Source organism: Ailuropoda melanoleuca, chromosome 3, assembly GCF_002007445.2.
Source record: "Ailuropoda melanoleuca isolate Jingjing chromosome 3, ASM200744v2, whole genome shotgun sequence".
In the NCBI taxonomy this organism is placed as follows: domain Eukaryota; kingdom Metazoa; phylum Chordata; class Mammalia; order Carnivora; family Ursidae; genus Ailuropoda; species Ailuropoda melanoleuca.
Genome location: NC_048220.1, coordinates 48,931,799 through 48,955,543, shown reverse-complemented (window position 1 = coordinate 48,955,543; position 23,745 = coordinate 48,931,799). Strand labels below are relative to the sequence as shown.

At 40.5% G+C, this 23,745-nt stretch overlaps 2 protein-coding genes across 2 annotated transcripts in view; one reads left to right on the top strand and one right to left on the bottom strand.

Annotated features, from left to right (window-relative positions):
- LOC117801514 overlaps nucleotides 1-23,745 on the top strand; it is a 98,747-nt gene that overhangs the window by 52,424 nt on the left and 22,578 nt on the right. The gene's annotated exons all lie outside the window — the stretch shown is intronic.
- Nucleotides 11,184-23,745, bottom strand: part of FCHO2 (FCH and mu domain containing endocytic adaptor 2) — a 114,065-nt gene continuing 101,503 nt past the window's right edge. The window contains exons 23-26 of the mRNA XM_034656344.1: nucleotides 18,284-18,483; nucleotides 17,540-17,604; nucleotides 13,939-14,103; nucleotides 11,184-13,608 (exon numbers count right to left, since the gene is read on the bottom strand). Coding sequence (XP_034512235.1) covers nucleotides 13,586-13,608; nucleotides 13,939-14,103; nucleotides 17,540-17,604; nucleotides 18,284-18,483 — 453 coding nt within the window. The 3' untranslated portion in view covers nucleotides 11,184-13,585. The remainder of the gene's footprint in view (nucleotides 13,609-13,938; nucleotides 14,104-17,539; nucleotides 17,605-18,283; nucleotides 18,484-23,745) is intronic.

Below are 23,745 nucleotides of genomic sequence, written 5' to 3'. Positions count from 1 at the left end.
CTTTCCCTGGCGGTCTGCTGTGCCTCTTCTGTCAGAGCAGCAGCGGCTGAAATTCAGCCTCTGTCTCAGAACAGAGGGATCGCGGATCTTCTCCACTGATGTTCTGGCCACTTTAACTCTGTTTCTGTTGGTGCTGCTCAACCCTGCAGCATCCCAGGCTGTGCGCCCCTCACCCGGCGTCCCAGCCCTCACTTCCAGGGCCAGCGCGTCTCTGTCCTTTGTGTTTCCAACCCCGCCAGCCGCCAGCCGCCAGCCGCCCCGCGTGGGCTCCCGGAGTTCCCGGTCTCGGTCTGGTGTCTCGCGGGTGCTGACCGCGAGTCCACCTGCTCCCCCGTGCAGGTGGCCCGCCAGCCGCCAGCTGCCCCGCGCACGCTCCCAGAGCTCCCGGTCTCAGCCTGGATCCAGTGAGCACACCAGAGCTCCGGAGCTCCGTGAAATGCTTGGTGGCGCACGCTCCCGGCTCACGGACTCAGTCTGCTGTTTCCAGGGTGCGGGTCTGCGGTCCGCCCGCTCCCCGGTGCAGGTGGCTACCGCTTCCCGGTGCCCTGACACGGCGGCACCCTCCCCCTTCCGTTTATCTTCCGATATCTGTGCACGGTTTCACGGCTCCCCGCTTTGTACCTCAATACTCAGTGCTGGAGATATTCATTTGTAGAGATCCAGATGTATCTTCCTGCATCTCAGGCTGATTTCGTGGATGTTCCTGCTGGTCTGGTACCTATCCAGCTCAACTCAGGGGACCGGCTGAAAAAGGGGTCCCCTACTCCTCCGCCATCTTAACTTCCCCCTAGGGTGTGATCTTGGCAGAGAGTGGCTGACTGATGTGGGGCCAAGGAACGGAGAGGCCAGCATGGCGGCCAGACTGCTGACATGGCTGCTGAAAACAGCCTGGCTGATGAGACAGTCCAGGCAGGGGGAGAAGCAGCAATGCAGGGGCTAAAACCGCCAAAGAAGGAGCAGAGTGACAGGAGGTTAGTGACCGGCAACAACAGGGGAGACTGTGTGTGTGTTTTCCAGGAGGTGGGTTTGCTGGGGAAGGAGGACAGAAGGTCTGACAGTGGCTCTGGGGAGCGTGGTTCTCTGGCAGGGTGCGGGGAAAGGTGGCTCCGTCATCCATCACATCCAAGTGAGCCCTTTCCTGATGAGGAGATCCGACTGGATCGCTCATTGCCCGGCGTGTCTCCCTATAGCCACTGCTCCCCATTTTCCCTCAGGCAGAGCACTCTTCCTCTTCCTGCCTGCCTCTCTTGTGACAGTCCCACAGTCACCTTCGGGGATGTGCTGAGAAGCTGACCGGAAACCTGAGACCCACGTCTGCCGTCTGCCGGGTGGGAGAGGACGTCCGCAGACGCTCTGGGGCAGCTTCCTGAGGAGGGACGGCCAGGGCGGCCCTCCTGACGCCGGCCACCGTGCCAGGTGGGATGCCGGCTCCGCCTACAGACCGGGAGGCGGAAGTGGCTGAGTCCACGTGTGAGAGATGTGGCTTGATCTCCGGGAGCAACTGTGCAGCGGGTGGGTCAACGAAGGCCCACAGAAGGAGTCACTGAGGACAGCAGCGGACTCCCCTTCACCGAAGAGACTTTAAAATGGGGCAGTGGCGTCCTCTTGACATCTCCAGGTCTGATTCCGTAAGGAGTTTTCCAGGCTCTTAGAGCCTGCTCTGGACTGTTTCTGAGGGGGAAACGGGGCTTAGGACAGTGAAACTCGTGCTCAGAAGGGCCAGCATACCTGAACATGTCGGGGTAGGTACATGTCTCTCCTCTCGGCCCTGCCCTGCAGAAAGAGCCACCTCTCTTTTCTACAAGCAGGTGGCTTTCGTTTCGGGCATTCTCTCTACCCCAGCTGGTAGATGTTTATCCCAGTGGCGCCTGCTCTCCTCAGCGGCGTCTTCACCTGCGTGGATCTTTCTGGCACTTTCAGTTTGGGAGACGTGTTCTCTTCCCACGTGAAAGCCCTTAGTGGGATGTCAGCTGGGGAACATCAGCGAGAGTGGTGAGGGTTCCCTTCGGGGCCAACGTAAGGAGCACCGACAGGAAGCAGTGGGCCGCGTCCTGTCCTGGCTCTGAGCCGGGGTCAGGCACTTCAGTCTTTCCATGCCTCAGTTTCCTCTCCTGTGAATGGGGCGCTAATGTTCGGTTTCCCTAGCTGCCACCACTCGGAGGCACCAGAAGGGAAGATCGTTCGTTGGTGCGCAGGAGGCTGCAGGCGTCCGCCGAGCTCCGAGCTCCGGACGCTGTCAGGAGCCTGAAAGGCGCAGGCCGTTCCCTGCTGGGGCTCAGTCCCGCCCCTGAGCGCCGGAACCTGTGTGCGCGAAGGGACAGAGGGCACGTGCCCATCACGAGCGCACGGGAGCAGAGCGGCCCTGGAGAAATCCCAGCCCCGACTCTGCGGCGGATTTACAGGGAGCCGGGGCAGGAGAGGTCCGGAGCTCGGGAGTGGAAAGTGTTTTTTCAGCCTAAAACACTTTTCTCAAGCCCAAGAGTAGCAGAAAAGCCCAACTTGTAAAACGAACCTCGGGTGGACTCTTTTCGGAACACCGTCTAACCGCATGGATCCCACCCGACCCACCTTTCTCCCCATACACAAGGACGCCGAGGCCCAGAGAAGCCGGTGTTGGCAGGGGCCACACAGCGGGCCCGTGATAAAGCCACAACAAAGTCGAAACAGCCCCCAGCGTTTCTCTGACGTCGAAGAAGGATTTTGGGACAGGCTGGGAGATGTGGGAAGGTGGACCAAGGGGACACACCTAAGCAAGGAGGTAAGAGGAGGCAGCCTGAGGTCAGCCAGAAGCCTAGGGGGAGCCCCCGCCCGGGGAGAGCAAACTTCTGCGATCTGAGCTGGCCCGTTCCCAAGGGAGAGGGGAAAGTGAGGTCCTCTGGGAAAGCGGGGGACTGGGAACAGGGTCAAGACCTTTGAAAGGGGGTTGGTGGCAGGCAGCATCAAAGCAGCTCTGCCCCTGGGGAAAAGCCCTGACCCCTTCCAAAGGAGCATTCTTGGACGTGCACGGCTCCGCTGAGCGGTTGGGCCCTGGGACTTACTAGATGATGGGCATGAGTTCAGTGGGTCATCATGTATGATCCTGTAAGTAAGGACTTGTCGCGTAAACACACAAGTGGCAATTCAAGCTTTTGGGAATTCAATAGTAAGATTGAAATAGTAATCGTAAAAGCCATAGTGGAACTAATGCTTACTAAGGCTGAAGTTGGTTTTCCAATTAAATGAATCTGTAGGGGGCCAGCAGCCATGTTGGCTGTGGTTCTATGGCTAAGGCTACTGGGTAAATAAAGGCTAATGGTTCTGATAATCACTAATGGAGGAATATGTGGGATGGGTGTCCCTTTGGGCAGGAAATGGGCTACAATGCTTTTGTTTTGTGGAGGAAACCAATAATCCTTGCCCCTGTGTGTAGGGGAATGGCCATCCCTAGACTGATTGAGAGCTGTGAGGCAGGTGTAAAGGAATGTGGTAGAAGGCCTAGTAGATGCGTTGGCCAATAAATAAAATAGGTGATGTACTGGACATCGGGCCTATCATTTATAGTTTTCAATGGCTGTGATTTGTTTTGATGTAAGTTGAATTCATCATTGTTGGATAGAAATTAAGCAGTTGACAAGCTGGTTAAGTATGGGCAATAAAATACTTGGAGGTAGAATAATTAGAATAATAGGTAATGATACCTTGAGGTCGTGAAAGAGCTGAATAAATCTTTGTTCATTTTGTTTCTCAAGGTGTACAATGTTTTCTTTTTAGCTCTGAGTTAAAGGATAAGAATGTGCTGAAATTTTTAATCGAAATATAATGAATATAGTACTGTGATTACTAAAGTATAGTAATCATGTTGACTCATCCAGTTGTGGCATACCATTCAGGACAAGGTGAAACTCTGTCTTGAGCTTGGAAGGTTTAATGCTATTTAATTTCTTAACAAGTTTATAATATAGACACAGATCATTTTTTGCGATATTTTAGTGAAACTAATTCAAGGAGATTAAGCAGGAAGCCATAGTTTAAACCACAAATTTCTGAACATTGTCCATAGTATATGTGTGGTCATGTACACAGTAGGGTTGTTTGATTCACATCCCCTGGAGTGGTATTTGTCTTTAGCCCTCACGAGGGAACAGCTCATGACTACAGGACATCTTCGGACAAAATGAGGATCCGGATTGTTATGTCTCTAGGTGAGACTGCTTGATGGCTCGCTTGTGCTGGCTGCAGGTCTCCGGGCTTTAGCTCCGTTGCAGGAATTTGCTAGTCATGGACACTTAGATCTTTGTCGTCTACACATTCATAGCTTCACTATCATTGGTGACCTATAGTTTTTAGAGTTGGGAAAGGATTATCAGTTTTGTTATAGAAAGAATTTGTGGGGGCGCCTGGGTGGCTCAGTCGTTAAGCATCTGCCTTCGGCTCAGGGCGTGATCCCAGAGTCCTGGGATCGAGCCCCACATCAGGCCCCCTGAGGGAGCCTGCTTCTTCCTCCCACTCCCCCTGCTTGTGTTCCCTCTCTCGCTGGCTGTCTCTCTCTGTCAAATAAATAAATAAATAAAATCTTAAAAAGAAAGAATTTGCAATGATGGTAGAACAATTAAAATTAGAATGGTAGACTGAATAGTTAAACTGAACTATATGTATCTGTTGTACTTAATGAGTTTAGTTAATATTAATGAAATGATGTAAAGGACTAAAGAGCTAATTAGGGAAACAATTTTTAGCATATGGTCATGAAAATGTAAAAGTCCTTCTCTAACAGATGTTGCTTCTTGGAAGTCTACTTGGAATGGATATGCCAGGAAGATGTAGGGGTTTGAATCTATAATTTAACTTTGACAAAGTTATGTAATTTATACTAATACCTCACTTATTGAGAAAGACCTAGTGATGATGAGGTTGGCTTGAAACCAGGGTGAGAAGGGTCAGTTCCTTATTTGAAGGAAGATTGGGTTTTTTTCCTAAATAATACATGATGATATATGGAATTACCCCAAAGCCAGGTAAAAAGAAGGTACAAACTTTCATATGGTCAAAGCATCAGAATAAATGGATTGCGGCCTCCTTGCAGGATCAAAGAAGGTGGTATTTAGATGGTGCTGTGTTAATAACCACGGCTGCTGGAACCTTCACGGACAGTACTGCTAGGAGGGCAGTGATGAGGACGCGTCCGACAAATAGTGGTGTGTGGTACTGAGAACTAGCTGGAGGTTTATTAGTAACAGTTGGGGTAAAAAAGTTAATAGCACCTGGAATTGAGTATCCCTCTGTTAAATGTAAGAGGAAAAACAGGTCCGCAGAAGCTCCCACATGAGCTAGATAGCCAGTAGGGATGGATACACTGCTCAGCCTCTTCCTACCTGTGCCTCAACTATTCATGAAGCAAGTAGTTGTAGAAATGAAGGAAGACCCCACAGGTTTAGTTATTTGGGGGAATGCAAAATTGGGTGCCCCAGGTACTGGTAGAACTAGCCTGTTTTTGATCCCTCCGATTAGAATAGGCCTGACTAGGAAAGAATGACTACGAATGCACAGGCAGTTACAACTCCATACACGGCAGATTTGATCGTCTCCTGGTAAAGATCCAGGTTGACCTAGTTTGGTTTGGGTTGAAAGTAGCAGTGCCTACTATTGCAGCTTCAGCGCCAAAACCAGGTGTAAAGTGGCAATATCTTTACGGTCTGTTGAGGATAGTCAGCGGTTTATGAACATAGGGAAGATGGCTGAGCAAGCAGTAGACTGTCAATCTCAAAAGAGCTTGAGCCCTCTTTTGGCCAAGCCCTGTGGTGAGTAACCTGGTCAACTGAAAATTCAAAGAAGCAGCTTCAGTTCTGCTGGGGCTTCTCCCCACTACAAAATACATATTTTGAATTTGAGGTTCAGCCTACCCAGAGAATAGAACACATGGCTAGGCTTGATATGGCTCATGTAAATGGTAGACCCAGGTTTATGTTGATTGATGGGTATGGTATGGGCAATGGAATTCATATTATTAGGGCCAAAGTGAGGGCTGAGCTTGGCGCAATAGCAAAGATACTAATGATGATGATGGGTGTGATGGGTCTTGAACAAAGAGTGTGATGGTCTCGATCATAGGATGGAGCAGGGCCTGAGGTTTAATGATGTCTGGTCCCATATGGAGTTGTGCATAGCCTTGTACTTCCCATTCAGTTAGTGTAAGGAATGCCATGGTGCGTAGAAGGGGGATTAAGAGGGTTAATGAAACACCTTGTTAAGGAGAGGAGTCGAACCTCTGGCTATAAAGGGTTAGGTTTTATGCAGTTACTGGCTCTGTCACCCCAACAAACTCTGTTCTTGAGCCGGGCAGGTATAAATTAATGAGATTAAGATACCTTCTGTTAGTTTGAAAGTGCTTTTGTAAAGGAGGCCTGATTTCTTTGGTCCTTCTGTACTGGGAGAAATAGGAGATGGAAACCAACCTGGATTACTTGGGTCTGAACTCCGATCATGTGGGGCTTCTACCACTGAACAAATGAACCATTAGTAGCCGTGATCTCATTGGGATGTGACCCAACATCAAAGTCGGAAACCCTCTTGTCAATGTGAACTCTAAGATAGGATGGTGCTGTGAGACCTACATGACATGCCCTGTTGATCAAGTTTTTGGCTCAGTAGATGATACAATATTTTGACTAGTTTGTCTGGATTTTAGTCACTTGTTTTATTCACCAAGGTCATGCCAACTTACGTTGTTAGTTTCTCTGATGAAAAGTAAGAGACCGTGAAACCCTCCAGTGGCCAATCACACAAGTCCCTATTTAGAGAAGAAATGATTCTGCCTCCTTTCCACAGTCAGGATCCCACCACCATTACCTCCGCCACAGTAGTGCCTCGAATACTAAAAATGCCAGAGGTGATGTTTTTGGTAAACAGGTGCGGTTTGTGCTTGCCCAGTTCCTATTACCTTTCCACATTCCCCTAAGTGCATAGCTGTGCCCAGTTAACAATTGATTTAAACAATTTTTTTTATTGTTAACTGTCAGCGATCACACATTCTGATATAAGCATATGTGAGAAGAAGTAACTCTTGTTACTCATAAGCAGTATTACTTCCATGAATTGATCCAGTACTAAGTTAGTTCATTTTACTATTGGAATTAAGTATATTACTGAGCTTGAATGCTTTCTTAATTGCTGTTTGCTTTTAGTCCATTAATACTTATTTGCCAAAGAAGCTTGTATCTTATCCTATGCCTCTTAGGATTAATACTTAAATTTATGTTAGAATTATTTTTTAGGTAAATTTAAAGTTGAACTAGAATTCTGTTCAAGCTACCAGCCGCTACCAGGCTCGTGAGGCTTTTTACTTCTACCAACGAATCTCATTATTTTGCTACATCGATGAGTTTGTTTTTTGAAATTGTTAGTAGATAGAAACTCTTCTGGTTTCAAGGTATTTAACTTGACATTCCCTTTATGGAATCATTGTAGTTAAATCATTCATGCAACTGGTAAAAGGGGTAAACTTCTTTCATCATTCACTTACAGTACTTTTTTTATAGCATCATTTAAAAAATTTTTTTAAAGATTTTTTTTATTTATTCGACAGAGATAGAGACAGCCAGCGAGAGAGGGAACACAAGCCAGGGGGAGTGGGAGAGGAAGAAGCAGGCTCATAGCAGAGGAGCCTGATGTGGGGCTCGATCCCGGAACACCGGGATCACGCCCTGAGCCGAAGGCAGACGCTTAACCACTGTGCCACCCAGGCGCCCCAGCATCATTTAAAATTTCTTACTCATATACTTGTATTTGTAAACATTTAATTTATATATATGATTCTCAGTATGCCAATATTTTTCCCTGGTTTTTTTTTTCTGGCTTTGCATTCACATCTGTAAAATTTTTATATTGAAGTATAGTTGCTATTCTACTAGTTTCATCTGTATAACGTAGTGATTGGACAATTCTATACACTACTCAATGCTCCCCCACTGTGTGCACTCACTGTACAACACTATTACAATGCTGAGTACATTTCCTATAGAGTAGCTTTCGTCTCTGTGGCTTACGTATTTTATAAGTGGAAGTTTCTACCTCTCATCGCCCTTTACCTATTTCAGCCATCCTTCTACCCTCTGGTAACCACCAGTTTGGTCTCTGCAGTTGGGAATCTGTCTCTGGTTCTTAGTTCGTTATTTTTGTTTTTTAGATTCCAAATACAAGTGGAATCATACACTATTTGTCTTTGTCTCTGACTTACTTCACTTAGCATAATAACTTCTCATAATACCCTCCAGGTCCATCCTTGTTGTTTCAAATAACAAGATCTAATTTTTTTTTTTTATAACTGAGTAATAGTCCGTTGTATGTATACACACATCATTATCCATTCATCTATCCATGGACCCTTGAGCTGCTTCCATATCTTGGCTATTGTAAATAATGCTGCCACAAACAAAGGGGTGCCTGTGTCTTTCGAAATCAATGTTTTCATTTTCCTCAGCTAAATATCTAGAAGTGGAATTACTGGATTGAAGTACATCTATTTCTAGGGTTTTTTTTTGAGGAATCTCCATACTGCTACCCACAATGGCTGTGCCAGTTTGCGTTCCCACCCATGGTGAATGGGGTTCCCTTTCCTCTATATTCTTGCTAACATTTGGTTTTATGTTTTTAATTCTAGCCTTTCTGAGGTGGTAGCTCCTTGTGGTTTTGATTTGCATTTCCCTGATGATGAGAGATGTTGAGCGCCTTTTCATGTGACCGTTGGCCATTGTATGTCCTTTGGAAAAATGTCTATTCAGGTTCTCTGCCCACTTTTCAATCAGTATTTTTTTCTTTTTTTTTTGGTGTTGAATTGGGTAAGTTCTTTATATATTCTGGATGTTAACTCCTTATTGGATGTATCATTTGTAAATATCTTCTCTCAGTGGCCTTTGTTTTGTTGATGGTGTCCTTTGCTGTGCAAATCTTTTTATTTTGATGTAGTGCCTGTTGTTTATTTTTGCTTTTGTTTCTCTTGCCTGGGGAAACCTATCCAGAAATAAATGGCTACAGCTGATGTCCAAGCGATCCTATGTTTTCTTTAAGGAGTGTTATGAATTGAGGTCTTTAATCTATTTTGAGTTTTTCCTGTATGGTATAAGAAAGTGGTCCAGTTTCATTCTTTTCCATGTAGCTGTCCAGTTTTCCCAACACCACCCCACTGTGTATTTTTGCCTCCTTTGCTGTAGAAGAATTGACCATATAACCAAGGATTTATTTCTGGGTTCGTGATTTCTATTTCATTGATCTCTTTGTTGATGTGCCAATACCACACTGCTTTGATCACTGCAGCTTTGTAGTGTACCTGAAAACTGGGATGTTGATACCTCCAGCTTTGTTCTCCTTTCTCAAGATTGCTTGGGCTGTTGGGGGTCTTTTGTACTTCCCTAAGAATTTGAGTTTTTTTATGGGGCACCTGGCTGGCTTAGTCGATAGAGCATGACTCTAGATCTCAGCGTTGTGAGTTCGAGCCCCACATTGGGTGTAGAGATTACTTAAAAAAAAAAACCACCACCAAACTTTAGAGTTTTGTTTGTTCTAGTATGTGGAAAAATAAATACTAGTGCTATTTTGACAGTGATTGCATTGACTCTGTAGATTGGTTTGGGTTGGACATTTTTAACAATATTCTTCCAATTCATGAGCATCGTGTATCTTTCCATTTGTGTTGTCTTTTATTGGTTTCATCAGTGTCTTAGTTTTCAGAGTATAGGTCTTTGACCTCAATGGTTAAATTTATTCCTAGGTATTTTATATTGTTTGATGTAAATCGGATTTGGTTTTTTTAAAAATTTCTCTATTTTGCCATTAGTGTATAGAAATGCAATGGATTTATTTTTGTATCCTACAACCTTGAATTTTTTAGTTCTAGTAGTTTTTTGGTGGAGTATTTAGGGTTTCCTATATTCAGTATCCTATCATCTGCAACTGAGTATTACTTCTTCCTTACCAATTTGGATGCCTTTCATTTCCTTTTCTGATTGCAGTGAGTAGACTTCCAGTACTCTAGTGAGACTGGACATCCTTATCTTGTCCATGATCTTAGAGGAAAAGCTTTCAGCATTTCACCCACTGAACAATGGGTTTGATATATATATGGCCTTTATTGTATTGAAGTGTATTTCCTCTCTGCCTACTTTGCTGGGAGTTTCTATCATGAATGGATGGTGAATTTTGTCAGATGCTTTATGCATCTTTCGAAATGATTATTAGTTTTCATTTTGTTAATATAGCATACCATATTGATTTTGTGTATGTTAAACCATCCTTGCATCCGTGGAATAAATCCTGCTTGACTGTTGTGAATGATCGTTTTAGTGGATTGTTGAATGTGGTTTGCTAATATTTTGTTGAGGATTTTGGCATCTATGTTCACCAGATATTGGTGTGCTTTGGTTTCAAATTACTCTATACAAATGTTATACTGATAGATTCTTCCTAAAGATAAAAACAGAAGATTTTCAAGTTTACCCTGCATTGCTGAGTTTATCTTAATTTTAAGTTGACTGGGATAATGCAAAGATTCGACTGGCAGTAAGCTGTAAGGAAATACTGTATCAGTTAGGAATTCTGTGGCTGACCTACTGGTCCAGCCCTTTCTCCTTTGCCCATTTTCATTATAAAGGCTACTTGCTTACTCTGCCCCCCTCACACAATACTAGACAACAGGATATAAGCACAAATGTGGTGGAAGCTTCTGGAAAAGCTTTTACTCTCCTGACAGAAAGGACAGGTACACCAGGCACTGCCCCTTCTCCCAGCTTCCGATGTAAATATACACTCTGGACCTGTGGCAGCCACGCTGCAACCATAAGGAAAAGGCCAAGAAATCACTTGTTCTGACCAATACCAGCAACATTTGAAGAGTACAGTTTTAAAATTTGTGTCAAGATTGTGTTCCTAAGCAACTCATCAGGAGGAAAGTCTTTGCTAAAGCTTAACATCAATTTAAATATATTTAGAAACTATACATTAGAAAATCTATTTAAATATATTTAAAAATCTCTTATTAAACAATTTCTATATTTTGGGGCTATACTGCAAATGAAGTTTTCTGATATAACCAATTAAAATTAACAGATCAATCTGTATGCCTAAATGGCGATACCAAGTTCAAAACCAATTACCCCTTACCTAGCCTTGCCTTGTCCTATCAGTAGGGGTACAAAGACACATAAACCAACAGATAAATTATATATTACATGTTTATTAAGGGCACAACTTTTATGTAAAATTTACATTTTATGAAAAAATCAAAAATATTTACAAAATTGTGTAAGGTAGATTTGCATTGTTCTAATTACAACTCAAAGTAGTAAATAACATTTCTTAAAAACTCACATTTGTTAGAGTTCTGTGTTTACATATTCTTGGTTAAAGAGGCAGCTACAAAGTTTATCACTATACATAAGCAAGAACCAGCTTGCTAAATACATTTCCCACTGAAAATCTACTGGTCTCTCTTTTTTTTTTTTACACCATTAGTGGATTTTTAAATGAAAAACAAAATCAATATAAACTCATATGGCTTCAAAATTGTAACCTGCGCCTAATACAAATGTAGGTATCAACACTTGGTATGAAGACTGTGGTAATTAAGAAAGTGCAGAAGTTTAACCATTTCATTAATTTGTACATTTCCAGGTAATACTTGATTTAAAAACAAACATGGTGAGTGTAATGGTGTCTTAAGTCCAATAATAGTATTAACTGCCCATTAAAAGCAGCCTGATTACAAAGCAGTTACATTTAAGATTTCAGTAAGGGACTGTAATTGGCATTTAAAAGAACACAATATAAGAGTTAGCAATTCTCATTTCGCTCACTGTTTAGTAAAGATGAACATTTCAGCAAATTGTCTTAATGTGTTGCTTTAGTCAAATCTAAATTTAGAACTGGGCTAACACTGAATATATTTAAAAAGCACATATTGTGTTATATGTATTGCTAATAAGTAGATTTTCTGCTGTATTTAGTAGAGCAAGTCGTTACATAAATGTCTAGTAGTAGGGGTTTTATGTTCTGTAAAGCTTAACAGAATAATTAGTGGTTTTATATAAATTATCATATACAACACAATTTATCACTTCTACGTAAAACGCAGGACACTGGCATTTAACCTTATAAATAAAATTCCCACTTGTAAATTCTGAAAATGTCCAAAATATTTTAAGTCCTTCAATTAATCAGGATTTGCTATAAAGTTAGGTTTTTTACTATTTCATATTAGTAGTTCAAGAAATGCTTAACCTAATCCATCACTTCAAATAATCTCCCCATTTCTAGCAAGTGGCAGTTAAGTAATAACATATAAATTGGTAATTTTTCCAATTGGTGAAATGAAAACAACTGGCAGCACTTCTCCAATGCCAAAACTAATGTTCCTTAAACATGTTCAAAATTCATGCTCACAAAACATTCAGTAAATGTATATAAATTTCCAATGATTGATAAACAAAATGAAGGGAAGTGCCAAACTGAGAAATAAAACAGCAGTTACCAATCAACCATTAATTAGTTTTTCAATATTTGTTTTATGATTTACATACTTAGGTGGATAACTGAAGGTAACTCTTCCCCCGTAAACAGACTCCGGTAGGTGTAGTTCTCTTTCTGGTCCCTACAGTGTATCCCAAAAGAAAGGAGCCAGGATTTTTAAGTACAAATTATCCTTTAGTTACTCTGAATTCCCTTCCCAACTGAGGCCAAAGGTATTTACAGAAATGGCAATTATCTCGTAAAAATGCTTGATCACCCTAAGAAAGAAGATCCAGACTGAGGGGGAAAAAAAGTGAGGCACGTTAATGAACACAAACTGGATAGAGGCACATTTCTGGCTTTTGTTATTGTTTTAAAAGGCACACATTATGTAATCCATATAAAAATAAATTAAATCTACAGCATTAATTCTTAAAAACAATCACAAATTCTATAAAGTTAACGAACTGCAGAAGTAAATTTCTCTGCTGTCTTTTGCAAGCTTATTTTAAGACACATTGCACTTGAGAATTTAAAAAATCATACAAAACACCATTTACACTTTATTAATGTTTATATGAGAATCAAATTACACATTTTTTGCGTACGCCTTGGACTCTGGTCTGATTACTTTATGGCACATAACTCAATTTGATTGAGTATTCTAAAGTAACATTATCCAAAACTTAGAATTCACGCTCTGTATGTCTCCATTTGATATCAAACTTAGGAAATTTCAAAGCTATCGCTGACTCTAAAAATTTATGGAAAGCTGAATTATTTTGTGCTTGCTCTCCTGAAATTTTAGGCCTAATAATACACTATAACTCAACATAGACACTGAAGATAATGTAAAATTTCAGCCGAGGAAAACTTCCTTTTACTGAGAATCTCAACAAATGTGCTTCCGGAATATGGCAGTTGATCATTAACAGTGTTGAAAATCATTTCAGTGCTATTGCTTTTGATGACTCACTTCAAAAGTGCAATTTAATGTTTGTAATCAGTTCTCAAATACGTGTAAAGTAGCTAAAATAGTGTTGGAAAGAACAGACAACACAGGATGGCAGGCCTGTACTTCTCTCTTGAGCCAACCAGTTTCCCAGGTCCATCAACAATCCGCCAGGTATCGTCCTGAAAAACACCAAGCAGACCCCTGCAATTACACTTTCAAATGAACTCAAAGGAGGACGTTTTCCCTGTGGGTACAGATGCACAAACTCGGTTCCCAACTGCTGTTTACAATACACCAGATCAGATCACAGGTGTCTGGCTGTACGGACCATGATTACTCTCTACCAGGTGTGTCTCTACCTGGCACTTTGTACAGAGGTCAAAAAAGAAAGTTTCCATGACTTTGGATTATAAACTGCCTGACAGTTTATTAAACAGTTGCTTAGAAACTTACTGTTCGAATGTAAATGTTTCCCATGTACATTAAAAACTTAAAATCTCCCAACTTACCAGTGGCAAACCGCTTCTTTACTAAGGAAAGCCTATAGCCAGTGCCTACAAGTTCAACATCGACTCCTGAGAGGGTATTTCCCTCACTGAGGAATTGCACTGCAAGGGTGGTGGGTTTACTAGGTCCTTCTGAAAGATCAAATTTTGCTCTGAGGGACCCAGAACCTACAAGGCAAAGAATAAAGAACTTAAAGAGGGCAAAATAACATTGACACAGAAAAAAACCAAATGAATTAAGATGAACTATGTCCTATGCCAATTCATAAAATGTATATAGTAAACAAACCACTGTCCTGCTTCCAAAGCAGACTTTATTCAATGAATCTGAATTAATTTAATCCCTGCTTCTCTCTGACTTAATAGTAAACACCCTGATAGATTCCTGCTGAGATTCAATGTGCTACAGACACATGCTGAAGTAAGTCAAAAGAGAAAAAGGAAATCCACGAGGGCAGTTCGGAGGGAAACCCTAGGAGGAGTACGAGTAGGAATAAAGTCAAAAGGAAATGACAGCCAACTACCATATTTTGGGGGTGGGAGAGGTAAAGAAGGAAAGACAGCTAAGATTGGGAAAGCTGTATCAACATTATTATTTTCTACTCTGTTTCTTAAAATTTAACTGGTCTATCACACGAAATACAGCTGACCTTTAAACAACGTGCGTTTGAACTAAGTGGGTCTACTTAAATGTGGATTTTTTGTCTCCATCAGTACAGTACTGTAAATGTATTTTTCTCTTCCGATTTTCTTAACCTTTTCTTTTATTTGGCTTACTTTATTTTGACAACATAATATGTAATACATAGAACAGTATGTGTTCCACTGTTATCAGCAGAGTTTCTGGTCAACAGTAGACTATTACTAATAAAATTTTGGGGGGAGTCAAAGTTTTATGTGGATTTTTGACTATACAGTGCCACCAGGGTCGGTAGGGTGCAGAGGGTTTGGCACTCCTCACCCCTGCATTGGTCAAGGGTCAACTAGGTAGTTGTGAGATGGTTTCTTCTCAATATAACCATTTATTCAACATACCTCAGTCTAATCGTATGCCAGAAAATGTACACCAAATAATTATGAATATGATAAATGCTATAAAAGAGCTCTCAAGAGCTATGGGCACAAAAGCACGTAAAATGTTGGTGAAGATGACAATGTGAATTGCAGGCAGAGGTGACTACAGGTACAGAGATAGGAGACCTGAGAGCACAATGCCTTTAAGGGAACTGCATCCATCACAGAAGAGCTGGAGAAAGGATGCAAGAGTGGCAGAAGATAAGACTCGAGTGGTAGGAAGGAACAAGTTCCAAGTATCTTTACAATTCACGATAAGAAATAATCATAGGGAGCCACTAAAGATAAGGAAGACAAAAACAGTTCAGATTAGTATCTCAAACGGGGAGAGAGGTACAAGATGCAAGGTAGGGAAACCAACTAAAAGTCAATAAAACAGGGGCGCCTCGGTGATGCTGTTGGTTAAGCAACTGCCTTTGGCTCAGGTCATGCATTATCTCAGGGTCCTGGGATCGAGTCCCACATCAGGCGCCCTGCTCAGCAGGGAGTGTGCTGCTCCCTCAGCCTCTGCCTCTGCTCCTTCCCCACTTGTGCACACTCTCTCTGTCAAATAAATAAATTCTTAAAAAAAATAAACTTAAAAGTCAATAAAACAGTGCAGGACTCCTATGTGACAGTTGATTAAACAGGGGATCTCAACTAGGCTAAGGGAAAGGAGAGAAATAAATGCATTTGAAAGATATTTCAGAGTTGGGAGTCACAAAGGGGGAAAAGGAGGGGGAGTCTAGGAGCAGGCTCAGGTTTCTGGTCAAGGAAAACAGATGGAATTGCTAGGTAGCAGGAGTGACATTCTAGGATTCCCTGCACAGAAGCTGAACATCACAGAGGGAAAAACTGGATTAAGATACCATAACCCTGATCCAGCTTGCAGGACTGCGCCTGATAGCACAGATCAGCTGGGGGACGAACTGCTGCCTAGTTCTTAACCATGTCCAAACCTCCCCTACACTGTTACAATTCTCCTGATAGGCAATTCAATTCTGTGAAAGTTCTAGCCAAAGCAAGTTCAGGCCAAGAGCAGCCACCTCAGCAGTCCTTAAACTTGAGAATTATTTCCTGTCCCTCTTCTGGGCCAGAATAAAAACATATTTCTATTTTANATAGAGCCAGAATAAAAACATATTTCTATTTTACGGTATTCTAATTTGGATATTTCTTTTTAAAGGCTAACCAAATCAGAACCACATTTAAAAGATTTTTCAATTTCTTCACACACAATGATACCTGAACAGCAGAGGCAAACTATTAAAATATCTGGCTAGAAAATCTGTATCTTATTTCTGAAGGAACAATTTCCCTTATTAGCACTTAAAATAGTATAGTTTCATTAAACGGGAAAAATACATGTCCTCTCTTCCCTACTACCTGGTTGTAAGCCCTCAATTCAAATAGGATTTCTGGTTTACTTCTAGTTTTAACTAGGAATTTCAAATTTGTCTCCCCAGAAGTCATATAGCTTGAGTAAAAGTCAGCACCACTGGAACCTGAAAATAGGCAAACTTCAAGTACCAAACAGCAACAAAGAACTGCAGAACATCTTGATTATTTCCCCAAATAGCTGTTTGTCTAGTAAAAGTCTGATTCAGCATGGCATGTATAAATAAATTGCCACTACAGATATGTTGCTGGTCCTTGATACAGAAATACATGAGAAAAACTCCTGATATGATTTATGTTTTGATCACATTATGCTTAAAATGTTCAAAGAGAAAAAGCTTAAGCAAAACTGGAAAAGCTAAAAACAAAACAAAAAAAAGACAACAAAACCTAAATAGGAAAAGTTATTGAAGGTTAATTAGGCATTCAAAAGAGAGCAGAATTCTCATGACTTTAAGAGAAAATGAGAATAATTAAAGACTTGATGGTCCTGGAAATTATATTCTAAATTGACTTAGGGGAGACACTAGGGTGACCAGCTAACAGAGATTTTTCCTCTGCATTTTGTACATAAACAGATGGAGACTTGCTGGGAGTAAGCAATTAACTTGTTTCCCCTTAAAATAAAAAGCAAAGAAATAAAAGCTGTTGATGTTTGGCTTTACTAAGGTGATATGGCTAGGAAAAGTTGTCTTAGGAAGGTGGGAAGGCAAAGAAAGGGAATTTGTAAAGCCTCGAAGCTTCTGTGTGATTTCTGGGAGGCCAGAAGGACCCCAATAACAGAACGACCTAACGGGCATGTTAAAAGAGTTTCAGTTAGTTATCAGGTTACCCAGCAGGACAGACAGTTCTACCTGAAAGCACCTAATAAGGTACATGCTACCACGTGAGCGTATGCATTTACAAAGGTTTATAAAGTTACAGCAAAACAAATGCTTTTTATTACAGAGAAAGCATATTCAATTTGGAGGGGAAAAACTGGATTCTGAATCTCAACTGGTCCACCCTCATCTAAGGTATTAACTTCCACCTAGTGGTCAATTCTAGAACTGAAAGCATGAAAATCCAAGAGAAAGCTTTCCATAAAAATGCCTTAAAAAATCCATTTTCAGGGGCACTGCAGTACAAGCAGAAAAAGCATATACACACGTACCTCCATTTTCTGATTTTTCTGAAATACCAGACAGTTTCCAAAAGGCTTTCATTTGTTCTGCATTCCTATAGGAACAAATATCTTCAGATTAAGTGTCTAGTATAGTACCTTATAAGTGGGCAGTCAATAAATAAATGTATCTTAAATATTTCACCAGAACAACTATAGGGCTAAATTTACTTTTAGTATTACCTGGTAAAGATGGGTTTATGATATAATATAATGCTGCATCTTAATTAATGGAAATTTACTAAATTACAAAATTCATCTGGTCGTAAAAAGGAAAATGTATAGGTGGTTCAGTACCTTAATTGCTGAAGAAGAAATTTAATTAGTGAAGCAAACAGAGTGTTAGAATCTCAATAAAGGGAACAAGAGAGGAAGTAAGAGATGAGTTACTAAACTAAGACAAGTGTTCTTACAGATATGCTAGATGCTATATTTAACCCTCCAAAACAATTATCTTTATTTTTTTAAGGAAAAATAAAGTTTACAGAGACTGAGCAATTTGCCTAAGGGTAAAGTTGTACTGCATCATTCAAGTCTGGGTGGTGACAGCAAATCCACTCCTGAATTGAGGCTACTGTGATTTGACTAATAGGATGAACAGCATCTTTCATCCATACCATGGTTTCCATGGTAAAATGCACTAAAACTTTTCAAACTTATAAGTTGGGGAGCTTAGGTTCTAGAAGTGGGGACTTGCAGCAGACACTGAGCAGGAACTCAGAATCTACACTTTACCACACTGCGGGCGGGAGGGACTGCATGCTCGTGACTCCTCCATCCACGGGCACCACCACCTGTATGCCGGAAAGCACGCTTGGTGCCACCATAGCTTCTGGGTTGTACTTATAATCCACTCTGAGATCTGTGGTGCCAGCACTACATTTCCAGTACGTTGCAAGATTTAGAGGAGTGGACTGAATACCATTTGATGATACCTTTAAAGAGAGGGAAAAAAAAAAGTTTTTTGTCCAAAAACTAAACAAGTCATGCTAATGACATGTATACATGAACACAAAAGGTCTGGAATCAAAAGTAATGAGCGAAATCTTGCCAGGCAGAATAAAGCAGGCTCATCTCAAAGGAGTGAGAGTCACTCTCCAAGTGTGGAACTAGGACTACATACATCAAAATATCCATGATACTTGTGCAAAATACACATTCCTGTAGGTCCAAATGCAGAAAAATCTGACTCAGAAGCTTAGGTGCAAGGTCCAGAAATAGGTATGATATCAGGTGATCCTTATTTATGCATATAACTTTTGAGTACCTCTCAATATCCAAATAGAATTCTAAGATTCCTTAAAAGAATTTAAATTAAAAAAAAGATACATCATGTGGCGCCTGGGTGGCACAGCGGTTAAGCATCTGCCTTCGGCTCAGGGCGTGATCCCGGCGTTATGGGATCGAGCCCCACATCAGGCTCCTCTGCTCTGAGCTTACTTCTTCCTCTCCCACTCCCCCTGCTTGTGTACCCTCTCTCGCTGGCTGTCTATCTCTGTTGAATAAATAAATAAAAAATCTTTAAAAAAAAAAAAAGATACATCATGCAACACTACAAGTCGAGAATTAGAATACCTACAACTTTAAGTGTTTAATTTCCATCACATGACCCATAGTAAATGGTGCAATTCTTTCTTTAGTTCCTTACTCAAATAACTTTTAAATAATCACCCTAAGTTTACACTAATACTACATTTTCATTCTTCCTTATTCTGCATACTTTGCCTTTTCTTGATAACATACATTATTACCTATTTATTATACACTGTCTATCTTTCATGCTATTCCTGGTAAACAAGCACTGAAAAGTATTTACTGAATATAATGAATACTTGGAATGAACTTTAAGCACACTTAAGTGGCAGCGCTTTTTAAAGTATTTATTTCCTAGAAACACAAGCCATTTTAATACAATTACTCTATTAAAAATTCAGATAGTATGGGGACAAGGGGGGCAATGCCTGGGTGGCTCAGCTGGTTAGGTGTCTGCCTTTGATTCAGGTCATGATCTCAGGGTCCTGGGATCAAGTGCCGCGTCGGGCTCCCTGCTCAACGGGAAGCGTGCTTCTCCCTCTCTCTACCCCTCCCCCTCCTGCTGTGCTAGCTCTAATAAATACAATCTTTAACAAAATTCAGATAGTACATAAGTATATGAAATAGGAATCTTATCCCTTGACAATCTTGCTCCCCAGTTAACACCGTGGTGCATATCTTTACGCAGTTGGTAGATATGCACACATGGATTACGTTCTTGTTAAAGGCTGCAGTGACTCACTGAATGAAGTCTCTTCTGTAGATGTGTACTTAAGTGGCTTCCATAAAGTGCTGCAGTGAATATCCTTTGTACCTTATCTTCATTTTCTGCCCGTTTGTGTGATATTTGAAGAACTGATTTCTTGAGGTGGAATTGCTGAATTAAAGGTTCAACTATTCAGGGGTGCCTGGCCGGCGCAGTCAGACTCTTGGTTTGGCTCAGGTTGCGATCTCAGGGCCTTGAGATGGAGCCCTGTGTTGGGCTCTGCGCTCAGAGGAGAGTCTGGTTAAGATTTTTTCTTTCTTTCCCTCTGCCCCGCCTGCTCGTGCATGTGCTCTCTCTCTCTCTCTCTCTCAATAATTCTTTAAAAATGCAACTATTCAGCAATCTAATTCAACAACCTAATAGAACTGCTTTCTAATCAGTCTGATTAACTTGTACACCTTCTAACAAGTGGTCACACCCCTCAATAGAGCAGTCTTGCCCATTTTTGTCAATTAATGGGCTAAAACTGGTATCTCACTGTTGTCTTAATATTCATTGCTCTGATTACTACTGACATGGAGCATCTTCTGTAAGCTACCTATCTGCTGAGTTAATCACCTTTTACTTACTAATTTATAAGGTTTACAGTAAGCCTTTGGTCTATCTTACATATTACAAATACTTATCCCTCAGATTAAATATGGATTCTGTTTAAGAATTTGTTTTAACAAGAAGAGTTTATACACACTAATTTATTTGTTGTCAAAGATCTCACTCTCTCATCCCATGGCTTCTGGATTTTGTATTACACTTAGGTCTTGACATTTCAAGATCAAAATATGTAAAACATATAATTATACATATATACACACACTTGCATATATACCCACTGATTTATATTCACCCATGATTTATTTTAGTAACTTTGTGGTTCATCTGTTACTATTATTGATACATGCAGATTTTATTTTGTTTAAAGCTATGAGTTAGGGATTCAGCGAGTTTTTCCCCAAATCTCCAGCCTGATGCCCCAGTATCATTTACTGAAAAATTCATCATTTCCACATTGCCTTGAAATGCTATTTGTCAAATAAATAGTTTTCCATTTATTCTTAGATCCATTTCTGGACATACTATTCCTTTGATTTGGCCATCTATTCCGCCAGTTCCAAACTACTGTAAATACTGTCACCTTACAAAAAGTTTTCTCATTAAAACTCAAACATGACTCCACATTACCATTTAAGACATTTAACTATTTCAAGCTTTATTTTTCCAGAGAACCTGAAAATGACTGTCAAGTTTCCAAACACCAATATATACAGTGGGTTTCTGATCAGGATTACATTAAATTTGTAAGTTATTTTAGGAACACCTAAAGTATTCCTTTATAATGATATTCAACTCAGGAGAGATTGTGTTAGGTTTCTTCCTAATTAGTTTTTATTGTTGTATTCACTGTGGCTACAGGAAAGGATGGTATAACAGATTTTTATTTTTAATTAATTTTTAAAGATTTTATTTATTTATTTGACAGAGACAGCCAGGCGCCCTGGTATAACAGATTTTTAAAAGAATTTTTATTGTGGTATATTGCCATGAATCTCAGGTGGACAACATAAAGATTTAATATTTGTATACACTGCAAAATAATCACAATTATTTTTTCTCATGATGAGGATTAAGATCTATTCTCTTAGGGGCGCTTGGGTGGCACAGCGGTTAAGCGTCTGCCTTCGGCTCAGGGCGTGATCCCGGCGTTATGGGATCGAGCCCCACATCGGGCTCTTCCGCTATGGGCCTGCTTCTTCCTCTCCCACTCCCCCTGCTTGTGTTCCCTCTCTTGCTGGCTGTCTCTATCTCTGTCAAATAAATAAATAAAATCTTTTAAAAAAAATCTATTCTCTTAGCATCTTTGAAATATGCAATACAGTTTTACTAACTATATCTTCCATCCCCATGACTTATTTCGTTACTGGAAGTTTATACTTCTGAATCACTTCACCCATTTTACCTATCCCCCTAAACCCTCTATTTGGCAACCAATAATCTGTTCTCCGATCTCTGAGCCTGGCATTTTGTTTAAATTCCATATGTAAGTGGGATTATACAGTATTTGTCTTTGTCAGTCTGACTTACTTCACTTAGCATAATGCCCTCAAGGTCCATCCATGATGTTACAAATGGCAAGATTTCATTCTCTAATACGGCCAAGTAATATTCCACTGTCTATATACTACATCTTATTTACGCTTTCATCTATCAATGGACACTTGGGTTGTTTCCATGTCCAGGCTATTGTTAATAATGCTATGGTAAACATGGACATGAAAATAAATTTGTGAATTAGTGTTTTTGTTTTCTTCAGATATCTAGAAGTCTAATTGCTAAATTACATAGTTCTTTTTTTTTTTTTTGAGGAACCTCCGTTTTCCATAGTGGCTGCACTAATGTACATCCCTACCAACAGTACACAGAGATTCCTTTTTCTTCATATCCTCTCCAAAACTTGTAAATTCTTTTTAATAACAGCTATTCCAACACGTATGAAGTGAAATCGCATTGTGGTCTGATTCGTACGTCCCTGACTAGTGATATTGAGCATCTTTTTGTGTACCTACTATCTGTATGTTTTCTTTGGAAAATTGTCTATTCATACCCTCTACCGATTTTATAATCAGATTGTTGGCTATTGAGTTGTATGAATTCTTTTGGATATTAATCGCTATTAGGTTGATTTGCAAATACTTTCTCCCATTAAGTAGGTTGCCTTTTCTTTTTCTGATCATTTCCTTTGCTGTGCAAAAGCTTTCTGATTTGAGGTAGTCCCACTTGTTTATTTTTGCTCATTGCCTTCACTTCTGGAGTCTGATCCAAAAATCATTGCCAAGGCCACTGTCAGGGAACTTAGCCACTTTTTTATTCTTCTAGGAGTTTTATGGTTTCAGGCCTTAAATTCAAGTATGTGGCCATTTTGAGTTTATTTTTGAGTACGGTGTAAGGGGCCCAGTTTCATTCTTTACCATAAAGCTGTCCAATTTTCCCAACACATTTATTGCAGAGCTATCCTTTCCCCATTGTATATTCTTGGCTCCTTTGTTGCAAATTAATTGAATATTGAATTGTATGCATAATTGAATATGTATGCACTGATTTACTTCTGGACTCTATTTGATTCCACTGATCTATGGGTTTGTTTTTATGGCCATGCCATACAGTCTGGACTACTAGAGCTTTGTAATACCATTTGAAATCAGGGAGTGTGATATCTCCAGCTTTGTTTTTCTTTCTCAAGATTTCTTTAGTTATCGGGGGTCTTTTATGGTTCCACACAAATTTTAGTACTGTCTGTTCTATTTCTATAAAAAATGGCATTGGAACTTAAGGGACTGCACTGAAATTCTAGATAGCTTTGGCTATTATGGATATTGTAACAGTATTAGTTCTTCCAATCCATGAGCACGGAATATCTTTCCATTTATTTGTGTCATCTTCAATTTCTTTCATCATCTTACAGGTTTCAGTGTAAAGGTCTTTCACCTCCTTGATTAAATTTATTACTAGGAATTTTATTCTTTTGATGCAACTGTAAATGGGATTCCTTTCATAGTTTTTTTTTTCCTGACAGTTCATTATTGCTGTACAAACCTGCAAAAGATTTCTGTATATGGATTTTGTATCCTGCAACTCTACTGAATTTGTTTATTAGTTCTCATAGTTTTTTGGGGGGAGTCTTCAGGGTTTTCTACATAACACATCATCTGTAGTGACAATTATACTTCTTTTCCAATTTGGAAGCATTTCACTTCTTATTCTTGCCTAATTGCTCTGGCTAGGACTTAAAATACTAAAATGAATTAAACTGTTGACAGTAGGCATCCTTCTCTTTTTCCTGAAATTAGAGGAAAAGCTGTCACCTTTTCCCCATTGCGTATGAAGTTAACTGTGCATGTGCCAT